At 38.5% G+C, this 23,835-nt stretch overlaps 1 protein-coding gene across 3 annotated transcripts in view; it reads right to left on the bottom strand.

Moving 5' to 3' along the window:
• Window positions 1-1,574: 1,574 nt before the first annotated feature.
• Window positions 1,575-23,835, bottom strand: part of BNC2 (basonuclin 2) — a 457,977-nt gene continuing 435,716 nt past the window's right edge. For all 3 annotated transcript variants that reach the window (XM_025359763.1, XM_025359765.1, XM_025359764.1), the window contains 2 exons: window positions 21,365-23,334; window positions 1,575-5,499 (listed from right to left, as the gene is read on the bottom strand). In XM_025359763.1, coding sequence (XP_025215548.1) covers window positions 4,839-5,499; window positions 21,365-23,334 — 2,631 coding nt within the window. In that variant the 3' untranslated portion in view covers window positions 1,575-4,838. The remainder of the gene's footprint in view (window positions 5,500-21,364; window positions 23,335-23,835) is intronic.

The following is a 23,835-nucleotide window of genomic DNA, read 5'->3' as shown; positions in this document are numbered from 1 at the left end:
TGTTCTTGCTTTCCTAACCCCTTCCTCAGAGCCGACTCACCTGGTCATGGAAACTCTGCAGGTCACTAGCATCAATATGCTCTCACCCACTGCAAGGCAGAGCTATGCCAGTCTTTTCCCTCAAGCCAACACTTCCAGTGCATTCCTGATTTCCTTTTCTAGCTACCCCCAAACCAGGGCAGGAACCGACCCTCTACTTAGTTGTGATGAAAACACCGTGATCCCTCCAGTCTTTTTGGTATCTTTTATTTCCCATCTTAGATCCATCCCAAAAAAATAAACAATGAGAGGGAAGAGCAAAACCACCTAATTTAAATATTTCAAGTGTGGAAGAAGATAAGTGATTTTAAAGAATGAAATTCGTCTGTCATAATTTTTAAAAAGAAGCTCTTAAGAAAAGGGTGTGACCACAGGATGAAAGACAGTTTCTTCTGGATGATTTATTTCTTGATGATAGCAGATGTAGCGTGTCTTATGACGGTTGAATTTTATTTACTGTGTTAGTCAATCTAACCCAATGCTAACAGACCAGATACAAGTTAGGACTGCTCAGGTCAAGCTGTCAGCAGTTAGCAGCATGTCCATCTCAATCTGGTGACTAGCTTCTTTATGTTTTAATTGTCAACAGCCCTCATTCTCATTTTCTTGGCACACATCTGGGGTGTGTACAGAGAAAGGGGAAAAAAAGGTCACATTGTATGTAGTGGGAACCTAGTGCATAGTTTCTCCTGAGTAAAATGAGGGGAATGCCTCTGGAACAGCCCATTCTTGATATATTCAAAGATTTTTTTTTTTCTTCCTTAGAGCAATGTATACTAATGGGGCCGTTAACCAGGTAAATGCCTTTCTCCTCTTACTGAAAGGGCCTGAAAATTCGTGACCAAACAAGTAACACTATGAGGACAGTGGCACCATTGTGCCAAAAAGGTTTTAAAACATGTCTGCCATGTTGAAAAGGAAAACGTTAACACCTTTAAAACTTTAAAAGGCATCAGGCTGAACAGGGCAGCTGGACTAAGATTTGGAATGAGTTACACTGGGTTGACTTATTTAAATACAATTAATACCAGAACAAAGAATGCCAAAGATTTTTATCACACTTTTAAACCAGATTACTTATTATCTATCCTTTTTCTTTGTTTCCATAGCATGCAGATATTCCCGAAAGCGGACTAAACCTGATATTTACAAAAACATAGTTTTAAATGATCAAGACAGTAAGTTTCAACATCAGCTAGAGAACATGCACAGTCACAGTGCCTAATTTTGTACCTGTGATAAACTCTGGCTAAAACCAATCACATGGGAAAAAGCTTGTTGGATAAACATCTAAATCACTATTAATTTTCAGCCAGCGTAGAATGGATGTGGCTTGAGAGAAACTGTTTAACAACAAAAAAATGAAAAAATAAATGAGTAGGAATGGGCAAGATGAAGAGCTCAGTGACTAAAATGCTCATCTCTTTATCCTTCCTGTTTACAAATAAGCCGTGGGATCACCATCTTAACTAGAATTCTAGTTAAGTCAAAACACGACACGCAGGCACACACTCAAGAACAAGCAATACTTTGGGAACAGAAGAATTGTACATTTTATGATTTTCCATTGCATGTACTACATCCGTCCACTCCCCCGTCCCTTTTAAGCAAATACGCTTTATATTGGAAAATGTTATTTACTCATTTAGAAGGCCACCGTAACGACTGGGCACTTGAGGCACAAAAGTAGTAGCAAATAGGGGAGATACTTAAAAAGTGTCAGCTGTCCAGGACTTATTGCCATTTCTCTGACAAAAAACAGGTGAACACATCCATGTTTCCAAGCAAGGGAAACTCTACTTCTAGAATCTCATTACTTCTGGACTTTTTCTAACTGGCTATACACATTAGCTTGGTTCGCAGCAAGTAACAAACATTTGTTCTAAGCCTGGTTCATTTGCTGATGTGACCTGCTGATAGCTATGTAATTCACTCACGAGGGCTATCTGACCTTTTATTTGACATTAAATTAAACAGACTAAACATTGCTGTTGTACAAGGCAGGTTCTACTAACTCAACTGAATGTAACTTTTCAAAGTTGCTGAAATAAAAGTGTGTATTTATTTTCATAAAACTACATGTAATCTAAGCACACTGCAAAAGCCAGAGTTTCTATGTTTTGTTGGGATATTAAAAATATTTTCCCACCCTTTTGGAATCTAATCATTTGGTAATGGGGCAACAGCACAATACAGAGAACGCTGAGAGGACCAAAATGTTTGCAAACAAACTTTCATTATTCTAGTTCAATCTTTCACAAACATACTGTACAGAGTCTTATATGGTATAAAACAAAGGAAAACATCTCTGTCTATTCAGTTTAACACAACACCAAAATAAAGCAATTAAGACTTTGGGGAATTCAAAGGTACAAGAAAACAAAAACGGTTATTACTAATTTCCTCAACTTTTTACCATAAACACTTGTCATTTAACATAGTGTTTGGATATAGTTTCTTTTGTATGGCAAATACTTTTGGTCTTTCCTCCCTGTAGAACAAATGAAGAATTAAAATGAACCCCATAGCATCCTCCAAAGGAGGTGAAAAGATAAAGCTCCTAGACATAGCTAGCCTATCTTTAAGAATCTATTGTTTCTGAAATTTTCACAAATAAAAACACTGAATCCCCAACTAATGATGCTTATTTTGGGAAACAATAAATACTGTGAGGTACAATAAATCCTACAGGAATAACAATAACAACAGAAACATATTAACAGTTTCCTTTGGCAAATTTAACGGAAGTGAATGCTGATGTGAACATAGAAAAAATAATGACAAAAACATGAAAAATGGAAACGACATAAAAGTTAAAACAAAGGGGTATTTCTAACTTTAGATTGATGAGAGAAATGTCTGAGGCCATTAAATGCAAAAAAGAAATACATTCTCTTTAAATTATTGTGTACTGTTCGACAAAATATTCCTTGTTTATCTCTTCCTTTCCTCTCCACTTAAAAAAAAAAAAAAGAAAAAAAAAAAAAAAAAGACAACAAACCAGTCTGCAATGCACACCCTAATGGTTTTGGCTGCAGACTGAACTTGAGTAAATATCATCATTTAGTCAGTATGTTGTGGTAGCTGAGGCTGCCGATGTGGTTAACCAGCTCAGGCAACATGTGTAAACATCGGAAACAAAACAAAACAAAAAAGGTTTGGAGAATAGTCTCTCCCCTCTTTCTCACTCTCAATTGCTTGGTTTCAGGCTTGCTTTCATTTCTCTCTGACAAATCGTGTGGGGAAACACAAAACACTAAACATTGAGAGATCCTAGTTTAAAATCCCCTTCTTCTGGCTTTTCAGAAAGGAGTGTTGCTCAATTCAAGTTTAGCACATGTTTTCAAAGCTTCCAAGTACTGCTGCTGTTAAATGCCTTTTGATTTTGTCTACCAAACAGGCCTGAATTATAGTACGACTGCAGAATTTGCAACAAATTAGACAGCCATACAAGAGACCGACCCAGTTCAGAGGATTTCTTTTGAAAGGATAAGGGTTAGGGCCTTGGAAATGAGTGTTCAACTCTTTTACTGTATTCATCTTTGTTCTGTAGCGAGTAATTTGGGCTTTTGTATCCTGAAATATTATCCTGCCTCTGAAGAATAAATGCCTTGGCTGTTTCACACCACATAATTTTGTTTTCCTTTTATGTAACTTAACGTATAAGCAAGAAGGATGCAATGTTGATTCTAATAACATTCGGCACTTGAAAGAATCACCAAGTGTTTTTTTAAAAAGCGGTTTTCTGGTGGCCGACAAATTGGCCTGTGGTTATGTTGAGTGACTAATTGTATTTTCTTTTCTGGAAACTTGTGCAAAGTTGGCAGTTTTGTGTTAACACTAATACTTTGTTTGGCATTTGTGCCCTATACTGACCAGACCATTTTTATACAAGTGAATTTTTTTTAAAAAAAGACACTTACTGAAGTATGGCAATAGTTTAACGATAAAAAAGAAGCATGGTTATTACACATCCCCTTGTAGTGTATGAAAAAAAGTGCATGACAGGATTTATGTACTAGTACAGGACATTTTAAAAAATCAGATCTGTGCTGTAAAGCATGCCAGCACCTCTTTACCACTATATCTAACAGGTAGTAAAAACAAGACCATGTTTTAAAAAAAAAAAAAAATGTGCATTAATGCTAACATAAATGAATAGAGCTAGCCAGCAAACTATTTTTTCCTGCATATCTAACAGCTGGATGTAACTGTAAAAATTAAACAAAAAAGTTAAACAACCATCAATACAATTGTTTTACATCAATGGCCCCTCAAGGCTAAATATTTACAGGTGAATCTGCCATGCTTTAATTGAAGATTCTTTCAAAACCTTAAAGTTCACAAAAGACAACTATAAGAAGTTCCTTTTTGTTTCTTTTTTCTTTTTTTTTTTTTTCCCTTTTATTTTTGCAGGCAACAGTCATGGGTACAACAAATTGTCTCTTTGGGGAAGACCAAGAATTATTCTGTCAAAACTGGGGCTAGTTGCACACTCTGTGTGTGTGTGTGTGTGTGTGTGTGTGTGTGTGTTTAAAGGGGTACTCTGTTTTCACCCTTAAATCAAAGATCCCACTCCTTTCCCAAAACTTTTATAAAGGGAAGTGAAAAAAATTCAAAAGCACCTAGTGTTTATCTTATCTCAAGGAAATACGTGTGTGTGTATGTAGCCACAGAGCATACATTAATGCACACACACACACACACACACCCCAAGTACATAAGCGCACACTGACTATGGCAGTTCAAACACGTAGGCCATCTGGTGAGAGCTGGCATTTGTAGTGTCCATTCTGAGACTAATCTACTGAAGTGAAGGGAATGTTTTTGTGGAGATTAGGGTTCTGACTGTGCCGATTTCGGCTTCGTACAGAGGAAAACATCATATTGCAACCTGGGACTTTGCACTTGTGCATTTCTCGCAAATGCACGGTTTTGTAGTGCACTCTCAGGGTCCCCTTGTTGCTGTACATTTTGTGGCAAATGTTGCACATGATCCCACCATTGCTCCCAGACAAGCTGCTGAACATAAGAGATCCTGAAACTTCAGCCCCTAGGCTGCCAGGGAGGGCGGGGGCCTCGGCCTTGTGTGCCGACTCCCCACTGTCACTCGCCCCATCAATGTCATCGAGAAGAATCCCCTCGTCACTGCCTGCGTCGGATTCTCTGGAGGAATGGATGCTGCTGCTGGACTGGAGGCTGGAGGTGGTGCTCAAGTCAAGGACCATGTAGTCCTCTGCCATGCCTCTCCCATACCCGTTCAGGTGGGAGTCTTCAGTCCCTGCGGGAGAGGAGGCGTCTTCCCTGACATCGAGCCCCATGGGGTGCTGGGCACCATAGATCTTCACCAAAAATTCATCGCGGAGGTCCTTGCTAAGGGAGGGCTGCGATGAGTCCAGGCCCATGTCATCGAGTTCTTTGGTCAACAGTTTACGATGTAGGTTTATGTTGGCACTGTGTCTAGGAAAACAAGAGGGAAGGGGGGGTAGGTGGATAGGGGTTGGGGAGGGGTGAGAAAAAGGAAAGCATTTTAAAATTGATTCAGCTTTCACTAGGTATCAAATAAGCACATTCACTGCTAATTACACCATTATAAAAGCAAGCATTCTCCTATATCCTCAGGATCTGGGAGTTTAGTGGTGGTGGTGGGAGGTGCAATCAGGGGAACTTTCCATTAACATAATTTTTATAAGAGAGTAAAATCTGTCAATGGTAGGATGAATGCAAACCCATGCACCTTTTTCTCAATGATTACTGTTAGTTTTACTATGTAGCAGCATCAGCTGCAGAGAATTTCATGGCAGAGATTTTATAATATATATTAAATAGGATAAAAGAATAGAAACTTTCTGCTTGTCTAAATGGAACAGTCTAAATTTAACTAACAACAAGAAAAAATAAACATCTTTTCTATACAGCACACACTGTATTTTGAGGTATAGGAAAAATTCATTTTTTTAAAAAGTAGTCTAGATAATTTAGATATAACTTCAAAAAACAATGAAATCTTCCTTCTCTACCCTCCACATTTCAAGCTTTAAGGAAAAACAATAGCTTAACAGAATAAGCAATTTGAAATAGGGTTACAGACTGTCTTTTAACAACACGAATGCCTTTTGTCAGAATGATTTGGTAATCCCAGTTAAATCTAATAATAAAATACATTTACTTTTTAGAAGTATGTGCATTTTAGTGTCCAAAATATTTTCATCGAGTAATTCTACTTTAAAATTTAATTATTTAAGACAAAAACTGAAAAACAGAAACTTTTTAAAAAAATAAAATCCACCCACCTTTTTAAAAAAAGTCACACTCAACAACAGAAAAAAAAAAAAAAAACCAAAAGTACAAAAATAAAAAACAGAAAAAAAAAAAAAAAAAAAAAAATCAAGCACAACAATAACACAGGGTTCCTCTATTTTAACAACTGGAACCCATATTTCTTAAGACAAGCAAAACTTTTATTCTACTCACTGACTGCTTTGCTTGTATATATATATATAGACAGGATTTGTCCCAGAGAATCCACAGGGACATCATGATTTACAAAGCCTGATATGTTATCATCTATCTGGAAACATTGTCTTTGTATTTATATCCCACACTTATTTTTAAAGTGCCCTTGGGCATATACCTCTCTCCACCTGCAAAGGCTCACACGTTCAACAGTACCTAAATTGAAGGTTACCTTTCCAAAAAATAAACGAACGTATCTACAGATAAATAAAAGCTTCTCAATACTGGTGGAAGCTCTACAGCTTGGAGAAGTAATTGTGATAAGAGAAATGACCTAAATGGCTGATATAAAGTTCAACAGACCTCCCGATTATACTTAAAAGTATGGAAGACCAAAATGCGTCATTCCATTTGGTGGCAAACACGGTTGATATTTCCTAGAGATGGTTGAGAGGTATGTGCCTCAGAGACAAGAAAGGTGGGGAACACTTCTCCACCTTTCCACACAAGACAATATACAGCACTCTGGGTTTTAAGGGGCAGAGGGCAGCAGCCCTCTCCAACTGCACTTAGGAAGGCTGAGCTTACCTTGTGACAATAAGATCAGCTTTCTAATCTTTTGCTAAATCGATCACAAAAGAAAGCAAGAATAAGAGACAGAGAGAGAGAGAGAAAGAGAGAGAAAGAGAGAGAGAGAAAACAAATTCACATTCTAGACATCTGGTTTTGAAAAACGTAAACAATAAAATAGGGATTTAAAACGTTCTGATCACAAAATTATTTTCTGTCATAAGCGATCATCCCATACGCTGTCTTGATGATTTTCAGATCAGCTGTATAATCCAAAAATCATAAATCAAATTAAAATAAACCAAATTCACAGCATCATCATCATCCACAAATGAGTTTTAAACAGATGCATGCAGTGTGTGGGTATGTGAATGATAAACAGAAGTTGTCCCCACGGTCCCTGCTCTGACACAGTAATTCCCCGTTTCCTTGGTGTCAGATGGCAGGTGACTCCAAGTGCAGGTTGCTAAGCAAAGTGCAGGAAATGCCTACTGTGAGGTCTTTACTCTGACATGTGGGTACACCACCAGAGTTATTACAAGAATGTGGATGTAGAGTTACGCTATGCGCTATTATTCTATTGATAAAACAATCTGCCAACTATATGCAGCTCACGAAATCCTATCCCTGTTTATTATTTTTAACACCCTCCCCCTTTCTTAATTTCACGAGCACACATTTTGCGATGACTGTAATCTAGAACTCTGTTGCTTCTCACACATCTGCAGTTACCACTTCCTAGGTTCACTGCTGAGAAAATAGCAGCCAGACACACAGCAGTTGCATCAAGACATACTGAATAAGGAAGAATAAATTAACATTGAGAAAAGGACACACTGATCACCCAGATGGACACATCTTCCCTAAGATGACTTGTGAAATTACACATCTCCACCAATATGTTACCAGGAAGAGATTTTCTCTTCATTTCTCACTTACAGCAGTAGAAATCTGTAATCTAATTAGACGATGTACCAGCCCTCAATATCTGTCAACCAAACGATGTGCAGAAATGTGTAGACCAGCTCTGGCACTCTGTTCAACAGTGTCCCTTTTCCGCTGTCAGCAGTACTGTTGGCCTCTGCTAATATAATTACATTGACTTTTATTCAATTAAGTGCCATCCCTCACTTTAAAAAAAAAGCTACTTTATCAATTGATTCAGGTGTAATGCAATAATAAAGATGAACTCATGGCAGTGCATTAGCTCTGCTCTTCATAACTTCAGTACATGGGTTCATTCATGGTAGTCGATTTCCATTATGCGACCACAGTTCACAAGAATTGATTCTTTTATGTTCAATTCTTAATCTATTTCATTTTCGTTTAATAATCCTACTAAATGCCATATGCAAAACACTTGAAGTGGAGATGGGAAGGATGGACTGAGGAAAGTCTGCTGTTCACTCTCATGATAGTGGGCTTGAAGATTTTCTCACAAACTCACACAGTATTCCTAACGTGGAAGGAAGGAAAGCACGAGAAGGAAAACAGACTGAAATTCTTTAGAGGGTACTGATCCTGCCCAAGAGGTTAGGGTTCAGTGTCCACAGAATGGACAAAAGACAGCACTTGATTTTAATAAAGACCTATTGTTGGATTCTTGAATCAGTCAATCCAGACCATTAGCTGTCATAAAATACTGTCCTCATGAGATTCAAAGACCTAGGGTTAATAGCAATTTGAGGACTATTACAAGTTTATCAGGATCAGCAAAACTGAAGAGGTGAAAAGAAAGGGAAGATGGAATAGACACAGAAAGAACTCTCACCTACTGATAATCAGATGTAGAGAGAAGACCCTAAAATGGGAGGAAGGCCAGAGAGTGCTGGAAACCAGCGGGGGAATCCCTGGCAGAGGAAGCCATACTCAGTTGTATGCAACAATTGGAACAAAGAATCCAACAAGGAACCAATTTTGAGTTCTCCAGTGATACAGATGGTTTTTCTACAAACAGATTTAGTGTTCTGAATATTTATGTCTAGGAAAGAGGGAAGAATTATCATTAACAAAAATCTAGACTGTATCAGAACATCTTATATTCTATAAGAACATGAATAGCAGAAAGGTTTCTACTTGTTTTGATTTGGAAGGCAAGAAAGAAACATACAAAGAAGTTCCTCTTACAGAAAAAAATGACTGAAATGGAGAGAGAAAATGAGTTCACAGGTAGAAGGGATAAGGATTTCGTCTTAGGAAGTGCAGTGGTAATCATTAAGGCAGTGGTCCAAACCTTAGCCCCAGATGTTCACTTTCAAGAACATAACTAAATCTTATTCAATATTATGTGTCCTGCACATGAAGTAGAATACTCTGTACAGAGGAGGTACTTAAAAGTACATTGGTTTCCCTTCCATCAATAATATGCATGAGTCTTCAGGAAGTATTTCCCAAAATACACTGTAGAAGGGAAGAAAACAATGATCCCAAGGTAGGACTCATGTAACAGAATATCCAAGGAAAGGTGGTGGCGACACTACAAATGGTGATTCTGACGCTATTAATACCCTAGTGTGTTATAAGGGAATGCCACAAAACTAGGGCATGAAAAAGCCCTGTAACTTGGGCTATGCTTGGAATTACAAATGCTTCCTTTAAACCTCTGTACTCTTTCTATACTGTGAATTTACCAAAAGCTTCTTAAAGACCAAGATCACCTTTAAAAGCAAAAAGTTATAAAACCTTGGACTGAGGGGAGAGTGCTGCAGAACCAAACTTCTTTCTTCTTTGAAATGCTGAGTGGAAGTACTCTAACTGGACTAAAGTGGACCATCAGTCTTTTTCTGTTCCTTTGATGGCAACTTTACCATGCAACCACAGAAGACATGAAATTCACCAAATGTAGTCAAGTAAGTGCAAATGCCCTTCAGAAAGAAAGCAAGTCTTGCCTTGGATTTCTCTTTTCTCATCACATTAAGTTAGATTTAATGTGATGTCTCGTCCATAAAAATTAAAACTAAAAACAAAAACACTATCTAAAGAAAGTGTTTTGAGGTTTTAAACTTGACTTTAAGATACAGGGAAGACACGAAAAAGAAAACAAAAAACAAAAAACAAGTTGCATCACCAAATTAGAAAATAAGACTGGCAGTCAGAGACTGAATAATGAATCAAGCTATAGGCTGCACAAAGTGTCTTAATTCTTAATCAGATTTGAACTAGTCTAAACTTACTGAATTGAAACAAAATACTTGATAATTAATTAGAATGCCTCAAGTGAAAAATAATTGAGGCCCCACTTTGGATTAGTTTTTGCCTTTATTTTCCAGCTCAACTCTGCTGTTCAACACACACACATTCCCCAATTCTCAAATGATATTGTGCAGAATGATCATAATAACATATACATAGCAGATACCATATGCATGCCTATTTGTTTGTATGTATGTGTCTACATACATGTATATGGGGAGTGGGGAGAGAGAGAGATAAATTTATATCCAATCTGGGTAAGTCTAGATGCTAGGGTTAAGCATATTTTGGGACTACTGAGTCAACAATACTTTTGAGTAGAAATGTAAACCTGCCATCCAAATCCACAGAAATGAAAAACTAAAACTTCTGCCTCTCATTAGTCCTTTTTTTATCTGGATTGCTACAATACTATCTATTACACTTACCTCAAAATTTCTGTATTATCATTTATTAATAATGAATGCTTATGGCTCTGTGCACAAAATGATACTTTTGACACTATACCTTTCTGTAAAATTAGTAGTTGTTCTACAGGTTATTATTTAAAGATTCCGTCCAAAAGATCTGAAAACCATCCCCTAGCTCAATAAGAAAATTCAATGTGAAATTCTAGCGGGTAACACTCAAAAAGCCCCAAATGTAAGGAAGTACATATTAAATGCAAGAAACAAAATCTAAGCAAATTCTTGCAAATTAAAAGTATGAAATTCAGTCATTTCAACCCCTTTCAATATAAAACAAATCATCCATACTGGTCACGCAGGCAGTTTCCTCTACATTCAAATTATTCACTTGAAGATAAGCTCCCACCAAACTCTTTAGGGGTTTAGCTAATTTACTGCACAGATACGGCACGTCTGTTGTAATAACAGGTAGGATGTATTGGGGTCGACCATTTATCAGAATTAGACTTCTTTTCTCAATTCACAGTGAATTATGCTGCCTACATGACTCCCCTCTCTCAGAGCCTGCCATCCCTGTATGGCCCCTAATGTGGCAGGCAAACAAAATTGACAGTCTCATCTTGTCAACAAGGGGCGATTCTCCTGAGAAGCCATTTAACTTTGCAGGGGAAGCAATGTATTAATGTGCTTGTCCCAGGAATGTTAATCATCTTCAAGCTTCCGATCTAACTTTGACGTGAACGAAATCACCAAATTTGTTTACTAAATGAATCGTAATATGCTAATAAGAAAGCATGACATATATGGAAAAGCCAAACAGATGGTTTGTTTACTCCACTTTGCAACTTTATAAATGTTGTAACTCTGAAGACGTTAGTGAGAATTATTGGTTTGTTGGCAGAGGCAAACATGTCTTTCGCATACTAAATCTGGCGCTACAGTTAGAAAACAATTTGTCATTGCTGTGGAATGCATAAAAAATGTTAATGTAGGGATGGCATTTGGGAAGGCAGATTGGTAGATGGGAAATGTGTATGCCGGATGCTCAGGTTAAGTGTAGAATTGATATCCAGCAGCCCCATTCCCTAACCATTTTACTTTTGAGTTGTATCTGACACATCGAGGCTTCTCAAGGGTGCTGATTATTCAATAGGTACCTGTTGCGCTGTAATGTGAGATGAGTGTTACACTGTGAACAGGATTATGTTTTCACAGCATTTGGAAGTATTCTCAATCAGGCAGCTCATATGGTGCTCAGTTTACTACTATTGCTGGGTAAGAAAAAGCAAAGCCATGAGCCCTGGCATCTTTTAAGGACTTACTGAGAATAAATCTGAGCTTTAATTTTGAGTTTTGTATTTACCCTGGACAAATTAACCCTCAAGCTTTCCATTCCTTGTTTTATATAGTCTGACTTATATGAAGATTTTAGAAGATATATTTCCAAAATAATAGGAGCTAATTTTTACAGGCATGTGCCACCACACCCAACTATTTTTTTTTTTTTTTGGTCAGTATAGAAGGGTTTTTGCTATGTTGGCCATGCTGGTCTTGAACTCCTGGTCTCAAGCAATCTGCCTGCCTCAGCCTCCCAAAGTGCTGGAATTACAGGCGTGAGCTACCACGCCCAGCCTAAAATGGTTAATTTATGATCTTCTTAAAATACAACATTCGGGATGCATGAGTTCCCCAAGGGAGGTGACAGTATTTTGTAGGACAATCAATATTATTATTTAGCTATGGCTTTATCTAGAATTCTGTGTTGAAAATGAAACTAATAAAGACACCTGAACAAGAAGAGTGAGCATAATCTAATTTACAAGTTTGATTAAATGTCAAAACTACCAGCCAAAAAATGAAAACTTCATTTAACCAACCAGCAATGCATGTATGCTACTAAATGTTTTAGTATTTAGAAATGGATGATTTTTGTGAAGTTCTTTTTATTTTTTATTTGCACAGGCAGAGTCTGAAATGCAGGATTTTGTATTAAAGAAGTACTTATTCCCTCTTATGTTATTAACCACTCCCAACATCCTGGTCATAGAGATACATGTTGAGACTACCACTAATCTTGTGGGATTTCCTGGTGTATCACCACACAGCACTGAACTTTTTACCCAAGAAATGAGAGAGCAAAGTGATCTAAAGAAACCACTGAGTTCATCTTGCTGTCCAAGGATCACTTTGAAGCAGGAAGCATTAGCAACTGTTCCAGCCTGGTGCTTATATCTCATTTGAAACATCTCATTCCTGACCAACAAAGAAAATTTCAATAAAGTACTTTTACTGATTTAACAACAGTGAGCTCCTGGGAATGTCAAAGTGCTAAGCCTTTTCCAAGGAGAAAAGAAATCAGCAGCTCAAATATAATTAACCTTCCATTCTCAATGCAAACTGCCACGCATAGGAGCTCTGCAGTCTATTAGTGAAGTTATAATGGCCAACAGGCAGAAGCAAAATTGGTCAAAAAGTTGGCTGCTGCTGTCATATTTTTGGAATTATGATTAATGACACTAATAATGTAGATGATTACTGATATGTGTATCTCCAGCAGTTTATCATATTGCTTTGGCTGCCTACGTCCACAATAAACAGGATGCTATCATTTACCTCTTTATTGAAGGCAATCCTTCTCTTGAAGGAGCATATTCTAATTACTTCGTAATGTTTTATGTCTTAAACATTTTGCAGCTCTGGACCTTGCCAACTGCTTCGTGTCTACCATTGATTAATTACTGAATGTTTAATCAAAATTTAGAAACTAATGTAGTCATTTATGAGCACACTGCAGTGCCAAAGTAGTTAGGCTTTGCTCCCAAGTTTGGAGAGTGTTGGGTTCAAAATCAAATCCCAGTCATGCATGAGGATCCAAGAATTTCACCTTGGGTGCTCTGAGGTTGCCAATTCCATCTCCACTGATGAATGGAAGGTAATCTAACTACAGGGTAAACAGCATCTTTACCTACCCTGTCTTCACTGGATTTCCCTTTCCTCTTTCCTCAGTTCCCTGATCAACCGAGCACCACTGTTAGCTGTTGCTGAGAACAAGAAAGTCCTCGTGAATACCCGTCATGAGAATATAGTTTTGAAGTGGTTAAACAAGTGAAAAATAATTTGCTGGGACAAATACATAAGTTTTTTTTAATGTGGATTTTTTATGGTACTGTCATACAACCATTCACCGTTGAAGTTAAGTGTTTTTTTAATACCATTACTGAACTGCTGAAATGGATGCTAATATAGCTTGGAGTGCTAATGTCAAGTCCTGGTAATAAAAAAGACAGACTGCTGAATGAAATAATTTCAAGTAAAAAATAGAACAAAAGTGCTCTCTCTCTTGCTCTCCACTTTTATTGAATTGGGACTGACTGAGCCAATTGCTTTAGAAGTCTGTAAAACACAATTACGAGTGAGCGAACTGACCCACCAGTGCCCCCTCAGTGACAGAGCAGACTAAAAAGGCGGCAGAGTTAGAGCGGCTCCCCTCCGCTGGGCATCAGACCTACAAGGCTACCAGCTGCAGTTCTGTTGTTCTTGGTGCCCAAATGGGTGTTGTTTTACTTACGAAATCTTATTTCCCATCAATGTGATAAAGTTACTTCATACATCACTCTCTAAGATGTAGATGTCTATTCTGGCAATTAAGAATGATCTGTCTTTTGATATTCTTATTTATGTGGATGTTTATGTATAAACACACATATACATTATGTGGATGAATTTAGATTAGAACATTAGCACAATTTTTGAATGGCTGGTAATAATTCAGATTGATATATGCAATAGCAATATTGAGGCACCGCTTACATATATTCTGTTAGAAACACTTGTCTTTTTTTTCTTTCCTAAGGTAAAGTCAAAATCAGAGCAAGCAACAAAAAGAATTAAACTAGAAGTGGGTAACATTTTCCCCCCCTAGTTAATAAAAGAACTAACAAACTCTACAAAATACTAGAGTTAGGATCACTAACACTTTAGGCATAACAGCTTTTTACCAGGAATTTACAACTCCTGTTTTAATTCAAGCAGCTTGCGTTAGGACATAAAATCTAGGTATATTTTAAAAGTGTAGTTTTATGTGAAATAACCGAAGAAAAATTGTCCTTTCCTAAAAAGTATTCTTTCTTCCTCGTCTCAGCTTGCCTGCCTCTCCCTCACACATGTATCTTGGCACTCAAGAATCAAAGTTACCAAATTCCTCTTTTATGACGTTGCAATTTTTTGGCAAGGACAAGCTTCTTTCCAATTCTGCCACATTCATTTATTTGAAGCTTGTGGGAGTCTTATGGCAAGCACATTATTTCTGAGAAGGCTGTAAAAAAAGAAAAAAAAATCTTCATTGCTAAACCTTCATTATGAAATTTAGGCAAAGAAGGTATCCCTTCCTCTTAGTACAACCACGAATGATCACTTACAGCAGAAGGGTTGACAGCAGCCTTTCACCTAAGACAAAACTGAACTTACCCAAGTTATACAAGTGAATGTTAATGTACATGTACGGTCTTACCACTCTCTTCTGGGTAGAAAACAGCCTATGTTTTTTAAAAACAGAAGATGGGCTACAAAAATGAGCCTCTCAAATAAATAGTTACATATAAGAAAGATTCATACCAATAAAGTCTGTGAGAAGGTCAGATAGATTCTGAGGGACGTGGAAATCAGGAAGACCCTGTCAAAGTGGTCTCATCATGAAAAATACCACTGGTGCAATCAATATGTGCATTCTGCTCAGATATTTTGGCCTGAATTTTCAAGATAATGCTGGCAAGAACAGTAGATTGTTCCTTTATGAGGAAGGTAAAAATAAGAGCTATATAGAAGCATTATGTATGTGCAACAGAAGTTGTAATTCCACAAGAGACTTAATGTTAACTCCCGTCAATAGAAATTTGTAAAAATCTCTTTGCATCATGAAAAGGCAATCATTCATCAGCCATGAAGCTTTGTGGTCTATTTGGTACACAGTTCTGAAGACGGGGGAAATGACTGGTGTGGTTCTTGCAGTGGAGGAGTGAAAGGTCAGCAGAGGCTTAAATGAGCTTGTCTTGCATCCAGCTGGGCCAGCAGGAGGTCATTAGGAAGATCCGAGGCTCACTGTAGGCTTGACAGAGTCTCTCTCCATGATACAAGGAGACCGTTTTGCTCACTGCTCTTCTCCCAGTATCTAAAAAGAACCCCAGGGACAGGAATGACACTGAAGTTTATCTTACTACCAAAGTTTTGCTTGAGGAGGGCACAACTAGCAATTACTCAGGAGGGGGATTTATTTTGTGTGTTTGCTTCTGATGGAAAGTAATGGAGATAAGTACAAAAGGTTTATTGATCTGGCTCTATTGTGAAACCAAATAGAGTAGCAGGGGGGGAAAAAAAACTCTTCCTTAACATTTAGAAGTCAGAGGATCTGCACAACTTCACGTTATAAGAGAATTTTAGAAATGGAGACTTGTAGTTTGATTGGCAATGAAATGAAAGAGCTAATGCTTTAAAATGTTCTCCCCTTTTACTTGGAGGGGATTACCACATCGTATTTGACAGCTAATTATATTAGGGCAAATATACTAATCGTTATCTTGAATTGGTGCTAAGTGGCTCATTTCTTAGAGGTATTACCTGGTGAAATCATGTGTATTTACTGAAAAGCCCTCCCTAGAAAAGTTCTGTATAAGTTTCCAAACATAGAGAATCATGGAAAAAATGGATGTTGCTATGCTGAGAAGGTGGTAACAGGAGGTAGGTAACATGTTCTCGCATCTTCACCTCTGTTGTTAATGTATGCAGTGGCTCATCAGAGGTAGCTCATGTTAATTTATTCCTGCACACCTGTACAGGGCTGGAAGTCAGGTAATCAGACCAGCTAAAACCATACATTTCTGCTTCTTAGCTATAGCTACCCAGAGGCCTATAGAGGAACAAATTTAGTTCTGGAGACATCAGCAGGTTTTAATAAACCAAATACACACGTCTTCCTCCATAGGAATAGAGAAGTTTCCACATTTAGATGTGGACTGATTAAACTAGCAATCAAATGGAAGGTTCACATGTGACACCAATGGTTGCCTCATATTTATTTATAAATCACCCTCAGCAAAAATAATTTTGTCTTTAAATTTATTCATAGGGCTAAATCATCTTTCTACAACTTGAAGATCAAACATATATGCTTACCTTTCTGATAAAATTTAAGACAAACCTTGACAACTAGCAGCTACTACTCTGAGAAGAAAGGAACAAAGATGGTAAAACTCATGTAGGATGAAAAAGAGACAATGACTTCTTAGTATACAGATCATCTAGTTGCTGGGTACAAAGTCTTCATTTTAGATGGGATTTTAGAACTGCCAATCATTAAGACAGATATGAATAGATTTTAACCTATGAGCAAATGATAAGGAATATTAGGAAAGAGAACAGAGGGTATTTGTTATTTTTCTTCCTGAATAAAAACCAAATTAACTTATAAGTAGGCTCCCCTTCAAAATGAGTGACCTATGCCACTCAGGTCCTGGGGATCAAAAATCAAGTCAGAGTATGAGAAAGGATGAAAGGTCAACTACACCCAGCTAATTCTGACTATCAGGCTCTCTTCAAGAAAATTTCCCGTATGAAGACGGCAGGTTCCAGGCCAGTTAGAATTTCCTCTTCCTAGGAAAGATTTCATATGTATACTTCATAATGGAGGGGCAGACTCCTGTTTCTTAACAGAACAGCAGCTCAGCAGCAGACAGATCAAGGGATAAACAAGAAGGAGGAAAGGGTCTTTAGAGACCTCAAAATCGAACACTACACTTTGTTATCAGGATATACTTGAAGACTTTAGCAGTCACCTTAAAGCAGCAGTCCCCAAACTTTTTGGTAACCAGGGACCAGTTTCATGGAAGACAATTTTTCCACAGACGTGAGTGGGGGGTATAGTTTTGGGATGATTCAATGATTCTGGCATGTTACATTTATCATTAGATTATCTTAAGGAGTGTGCAACCTAGATCCTTCCCATGCATATTTCACAATAGGGTTCACAGTCCTGTGAGAATCTCACGCCACCACTGATCTGACAGGAGGTGGAGCTCAGGCAGTCATGCTCGCCCGCCCACCACTCACCTCCTGCTGTGCAGCCTGGTTCCTTACAGGCCATGGACAAGTACTAGTCTGCAGCCGCGGGGTTCGGGACCCCTGCTTTAGAGCATCAGAGTTGTCTACAGAGAAAATTATTTACATTTCACTTCTATCACTCAGAATAAAAATTATTCTAACAGCTACCTAGTTACAAAGATGAATCACACTTCGTGTGCTTGCTCTCTGTCCGTGTGGAATGGTCCTCTTGGCTTCTGAATTTGTTAAACACACACTCATTTACAACTATATAGAAAAGAATAGATTTGACGCTGTTGCTTGGAATCTTCAGCCCTAACAAATCTTGCATGTGTCTCCTTCCTTCCTCTGTGTCACTTTACACAAACAGCATTCTTGTTTTTCAAAAATCTTCAACTTGATCTTATAAAATCTAGAAGGACCACCAACAAAGGACCTGGTAATCTTTGCTAATTAACTGCCAAACGTAGTATTTAACATCTTTCTACTTCCCATCTTACTAACATGCCTATCTGGAGACCAAAAATGCAACTACCTCATGTATAACCACGTTGGAAAAGCCCAGGCAGACCTGTGTAAAACTCCTCCAAGGTGTTCGAATCATGAAGAAGTCTGCTTTTATAAACAGAAGGAAGAGGGCAATTCTGTTAGCTTTATGACAGGAATCTTAGAAACCCTTAGCCCTGCACACTTCAGCCCCCACTCAAAATCCCCTCTAATGCTTTATTTGCACAAGGAAGACATTGTGGAGTCAAGGACGGATGAAACTGAGACTCTGGGGAGAGGAAAGAAATGGGTCTGAGGACAGCAGGATTAAAGACAAAGGAGGGTTTCTGTTTGAGAAGGTCTGTTGGCTCAAGAAAAAGGTAAGAAAACTTGTCTTAGCTTCACAGCAAATTAAAAAGGAAAAAATATGGAGACAAAATTCCTGGGGTTCTTGTGACTAATAAAGTAAAAGTGAAGAGACAGGAGAAGGTAAGTCTAAGAGACAGATCAGAAATGTAATCCAAGAGGCTTTGTGAATAACGAGATTAAATCACAGGTTGACATTCATTGACGAAATGACAATAAAAGGCTGAAACAGGAATACAATTATGTTTCACAGTTCACTCTGCTGAGATGCAGGAAGAGGCAGGCACCCCAATGGCATCACTGGTTATTTGGTGTAGCTAAACTCATAACATTATGTTAATTCAAGTCATAGACTCAAACAAGATGAAAACTTTTCTTCAGAAAATATAATGTCAAAATTAAAGTATCAGAACTTGTGTGTTTATAACCTAGGATCAAAAGAGTTGTGTATTGTTAAAAAGCAAAATTTCAAGTAAGAATTTAAAAAGTTTCTATTCTACAATTTTTGCAATCTGCTTTTCCATTTATCTTATGTGATAAAGCTCCAAACTGAAAAAGATTGGACACACTGTGATTTCACCCAAATGAAATGTATCAACTGTCTTCTGAAGCTTGCTATCTTCTGAGTGACTGAACACCCTGGGAGCACATCTGTACTCTTCTTCCCACCTAGAATATCCTCATCATCCTAGATGTGGGTCTAAACTTATATATAGTTAGTCACGCACTAAAATCCTGATACCTACAGTAAAAAATGAAGACTGAAATATTTTCCTGCTATCAATAAATGTTTTTCCTCAGACAAACCAATAAGCAGTACCTCAACAGTGCCTCCTTATGTGTTAAGACATACACATACGAGCACTTGCGTTTTCTAGGAATTTTACATAAATGAAGGCTTCAAACGTTGGGTGTGTAGCCTTTTGGTCTCACAGCTATTTATTCCAGTGCTATGACTTGCAATATTTTCAGCAAACCAACTAAAACTGTGATAGGAATTCATGCAATTAAGATTAAATTTTGGCTTGTCTTCAAACACTCCATTTCCATAAATATTTTATGCAGGTTTTCGAGTCTTTTATTTTTGTTTAAAAAAATGCAATGCATTAACCTCATTATTAGTAGTGTACTATCTCAAATTTAAAAGAATGAGTATTGCTCACAACTTGGGGGAGGTTGGGTACAGTATTTTATTATTCAAAATATAGCCATCTTATCTGATATATTCTGGGACTGTCAATGATACCTTGGAACTGAAATAACATGACTATAAACCACTTTTACAGAACAAAGTAAATGGGGGTGGGAAAATCATTAAAAAATAGTTTCTCCTCAAAGCATGTTTTGGGTTATATAAGAAAGTTACTTATTTTTCTTAAAGATTTTGCTTTTCAAAGATTGGCCCCCTTTTATTTCAGTAGAAAGGAAAAAAATACTCTTCAAACTTTTATTTAAAAAAGGATTGATCTCCAAATATGAAGACAAAACAGAATATTCCAGAGACAGGACACTACTTTTCAGTGGTATGTTTAATGTTACTTTGCCAAAGAACTCTACGCAATTGACAAGCACTAGAATTACTGCTTACTAGTGGTGGCTCTGTAGAAACTTTCTAGTTAATTTAATGTGTTTCTTCCATTGATTTCCACCATGTTAATAAATTTTCTCTAAAATATTTTTAAAAGACAATGTAGAACCAAAAACCACACCTGATATAATGGTTGAAGAACTAAACTGGCCTGTGACCTGAGTCGGGCTGATGGTGTATTATGTAAATGATCTGCTCATAAGCTTATCTCAACAAATGCAGGATAACCGCACTATCCTGCCACTGACCACCTTGATACATTCCATTTATATTACATTTTCTTGAGGATTAATAAAGAACTTTGTAGGTTTAGGACCAGCTGCTTCTGTTTAAGCCCAACTGTTTCAGAGCTGCAACTACATAGCAAGAGTGTGATGTCATCTGAAGGCTGGACATAATACATTCGTGCTGGTCCTCAAAGTATATGCATGCCTCCCCTTCTGTGAATAATCCCCATGGTAGACTACAGTTTAGAGATGTGCTCAAAGCCATTATGAAGTTAACATAAAGAAACCCACACCACCATACCATTTTCCCACATCAACAATTACATCTGTCCCATTTCCTCCTGATATTTTCATGACTCTTAAAGAATTCAAGGACACACTAAATACTCATGTAAGGAATGATAACATTACTGGTTATACCTACGGAGATGCAGGCTGTCTCGATGTCCTGGACCTATGGTTCTTTCCATCCGTAAATTTCTGTTTCTATATTGGATAAATATGTGTGTATGAAGATAATATATTGATTTAATCAAAAAGCCACATGGCAAAGCAGAAATATAAATATATAAATATATATATAACAGAAGCTGCGGCTTCTAAGTGAAGGTTCACGGGGAAGCAGGGAACCGTGTACATAGTTAACTTATTCACACCCAGATGCATGAGAACACATACACACACATATACACAGAGCACAGAGAAAAATGGCGTGCATTACGGGTAAGATGGCACATGATTCTGCATGCTTAATCATTACAAGCACCAACTGCAACAATCCTTCATGAGCATGGCAGCCTAGTTATCACGTGATCACTGTGGACAATCTTTACAGTGCATCAAAAACATCTAAGTTGGATTTCTTTTAGTGTGAAGTCCAACATGACTGAAAACTGGCACCCTCCACCCCCAGCAGGAGCAGCCAATGGAGATTTACTGACCTGTCTCTGCTTCGGCGAGAGGGGAATGCAGCATTGCAACCAGCCACTGTGCAGACGTGCATCTCTTTCAAGTGAACATTCCTGTAGTGAAGTTTCACACTGTAGGAGCTTTTGAAACTCTTCTTGCACACATAACATATTTTGGGGTCTGGGCTAGAACACAGGTCACCTTCTGGGGAGAACTTTTGAGGGCTGCCATAATTCAGAGACGATGTAAAGCTCTCATGCAAGGCGGCCATGCTGGCACCCCCACCATTGTACAGTCCATACTGGCTCATGTAAAACATGTCGTAAGTGGGGTCTGTAAATTCTTCCTTCACCTTGATGACGTCCTGGTGAGAGGGCTCACTGTGGTTCTCATCAGGCCTCTCACTATTCATCAGGACTTTTTCACTCACTTCGCTGTGAATGTGCTCATCCCCTTCCATGGATTCCTCGCCCAGTTTGGGCTCCGAAGACTCAGACTCGTTCTCATAGTCCCGCTCAGGCTCTTGGTCTTCAGAAGTCATGCTGTCGGCCCTCCTTATTTCAGTCCTTGAAATGCACCGGGTCCTGTTATGCTTAGAAAAGTCCTTCACAGACATGCCTGGGCTCATCTCCTCTTGGGAGTGACAATGATTGTCATGGCTCATGTCATTGACCACAGCTCCACCATCATTGGGGTCATCATCTTCATCATCAAACTCATCGGCGGTATCAATAATTTCCTTCTCAATCTTCACAGGCATGCTTGACTTCCTGGGCTTTTTCTTGGGTGCCAGGTCAGCACTGGGCTCATGGGTGGCCATCATCACTGCTGGCACTACTGGCTCAGAGGGTGGTGGGGGGTGCTGCTCTATGGTACCACTGGTTGGAATGATGGGACTGGTTGGGAGGGAGGTTGGAGGACTCACCATTTCCCCTGGAGTGAGTAAACTTCTATAAAATGGAGGAACTGGTTGTACAGTCTTTAGCCCAGAAAACACCAGCTGACTAGGGAGAGGATTTTGCAAGACAGGGTCTAGAGGGGGAGTGGTAAAACCCATTGGGGGCCGGCCAGGGCTTGTGAGTGCCAGATTTGATTTTGTACTTGCTATGACAGGGGTGGCAGCTCCTGAGGTGGCCCGAATTAAATCTTTATCTCGGTTATTCCTTAGCATAGGCATGTGAAGGCGAGGATTGGGGTTTGCACTGTGGCGATTACGACTTCGGAGGGAGCTAAAGACCATGTTGCAACCTTCAATGGTGCATCGATGTTTGATCTTCAGGTGAACAGCATTGTAATGAATTTTGAGAGTACCTTTGTCATAGAACGTCTTCCCACATGCATTACAGAACACTCTTCCCTTCCTAGAGGCTGACCCCATCCTTCTCATCCGATGAATCCGGAATGAGCTTTTTGGGTGTTCAGTTTTAGTTAAATCACTGACTGGGGCAGAATTCTGAATGGGAGAGACACAGGCTGGCTCGGTTTTGGGCTCCACATTAGTAATGCTGGTCAGGGCATTTCTATTGGGTGTTTGATCATTCTTATAAGGTGTGGGAGAAACTTCGGATTCACTGCTCTCATTATATTCATTCTGAGTTGAAAGGCTGGGTTCCCGCAGCCTCAACCCTGGTTGCTCTAACAGTAGCCCATTTGGAGGCAACCCTAGCAGGGGCGCTGAGACAGGGTTTATGTACTGGAATGGAAGCAGAAATGCAAGGCTGTTTGGGATGTTTTCGAAGTGATGAATGCTGGAAGGATTGCTGTTCTCTAAGTGAGCAAGGAGGCTGGGACTCCTGGTGCGATTATTGCTCTCAATGAAAGTCCTTATATCTGAGTCTGTCTTTGAAGATGGTACAGCCACGGCCTGTCCTTCTTTCTCCTGAATTGCCATCAGCTCCACAATGGATTTGGTTTCTCCAAACCGCAGAAACTGCTGAAGGGTGATGATTTCCTCTTCTCGAGACATGATGGCCCAGCGGTCCAGCACTTTGCCAGCAGCATCCTAGAGGCCACATCAAAGAAACAACAAAGACAAACACAAAAACTTATTGATTGTGCATAATTATTCAATGCAACTGAAGGTGCTCTGTGTGCTCATAAAACACCGAGAGCAAGAGCAGAAAACAACATGCAAGCACTGTTAATAAAAGTCAACCCACAAAGCAAACTTTTCTGCCATGCAAATGTAGTAATTAGAGTCACAGTTAGAGAAACAGATTGAGTTTAATAATGTCAAAGCAAACAAAATGTAGACCACTGGGGCTCTGTGATCTAAAATGCCTTCAGTACTGCTTTTTTAACAACAATGATCTATATACTATGCAACTATTTAGCATATATTAGTATAAGATGTGAACTCCTGCTGTGAAATCCAATATAAATGAAAAAAATGGTACCTTAGTCCTTATTAAACTGTGATACTATAGGAAGGAATTAAGTACATTTTGTGAAATTTACTTCTTCAACATAAGCAGACATGACACTGGATTCAATGATGAAAATT

The sequence above is a fragment of the Theropithecus gelada genome, chromosome 15 (assembly GCF_003255815.1).
Source record: "Theropithecus gelada isolate Dixy chromosome 15, Tgel_1.0, whole genome shotgun sequence".
Lineage (NCBI taxonomy): Eukaryota > Metazoa > Chordata > Mammalia > Primates > Cercopithecidae > Theropithecus > Theropithecus gelada.
The sequence above is the reverse complement of the archived record's forward strand: the minus strand, read 5'-3'. Positions and strand labels throughout refer to the sequence as shown.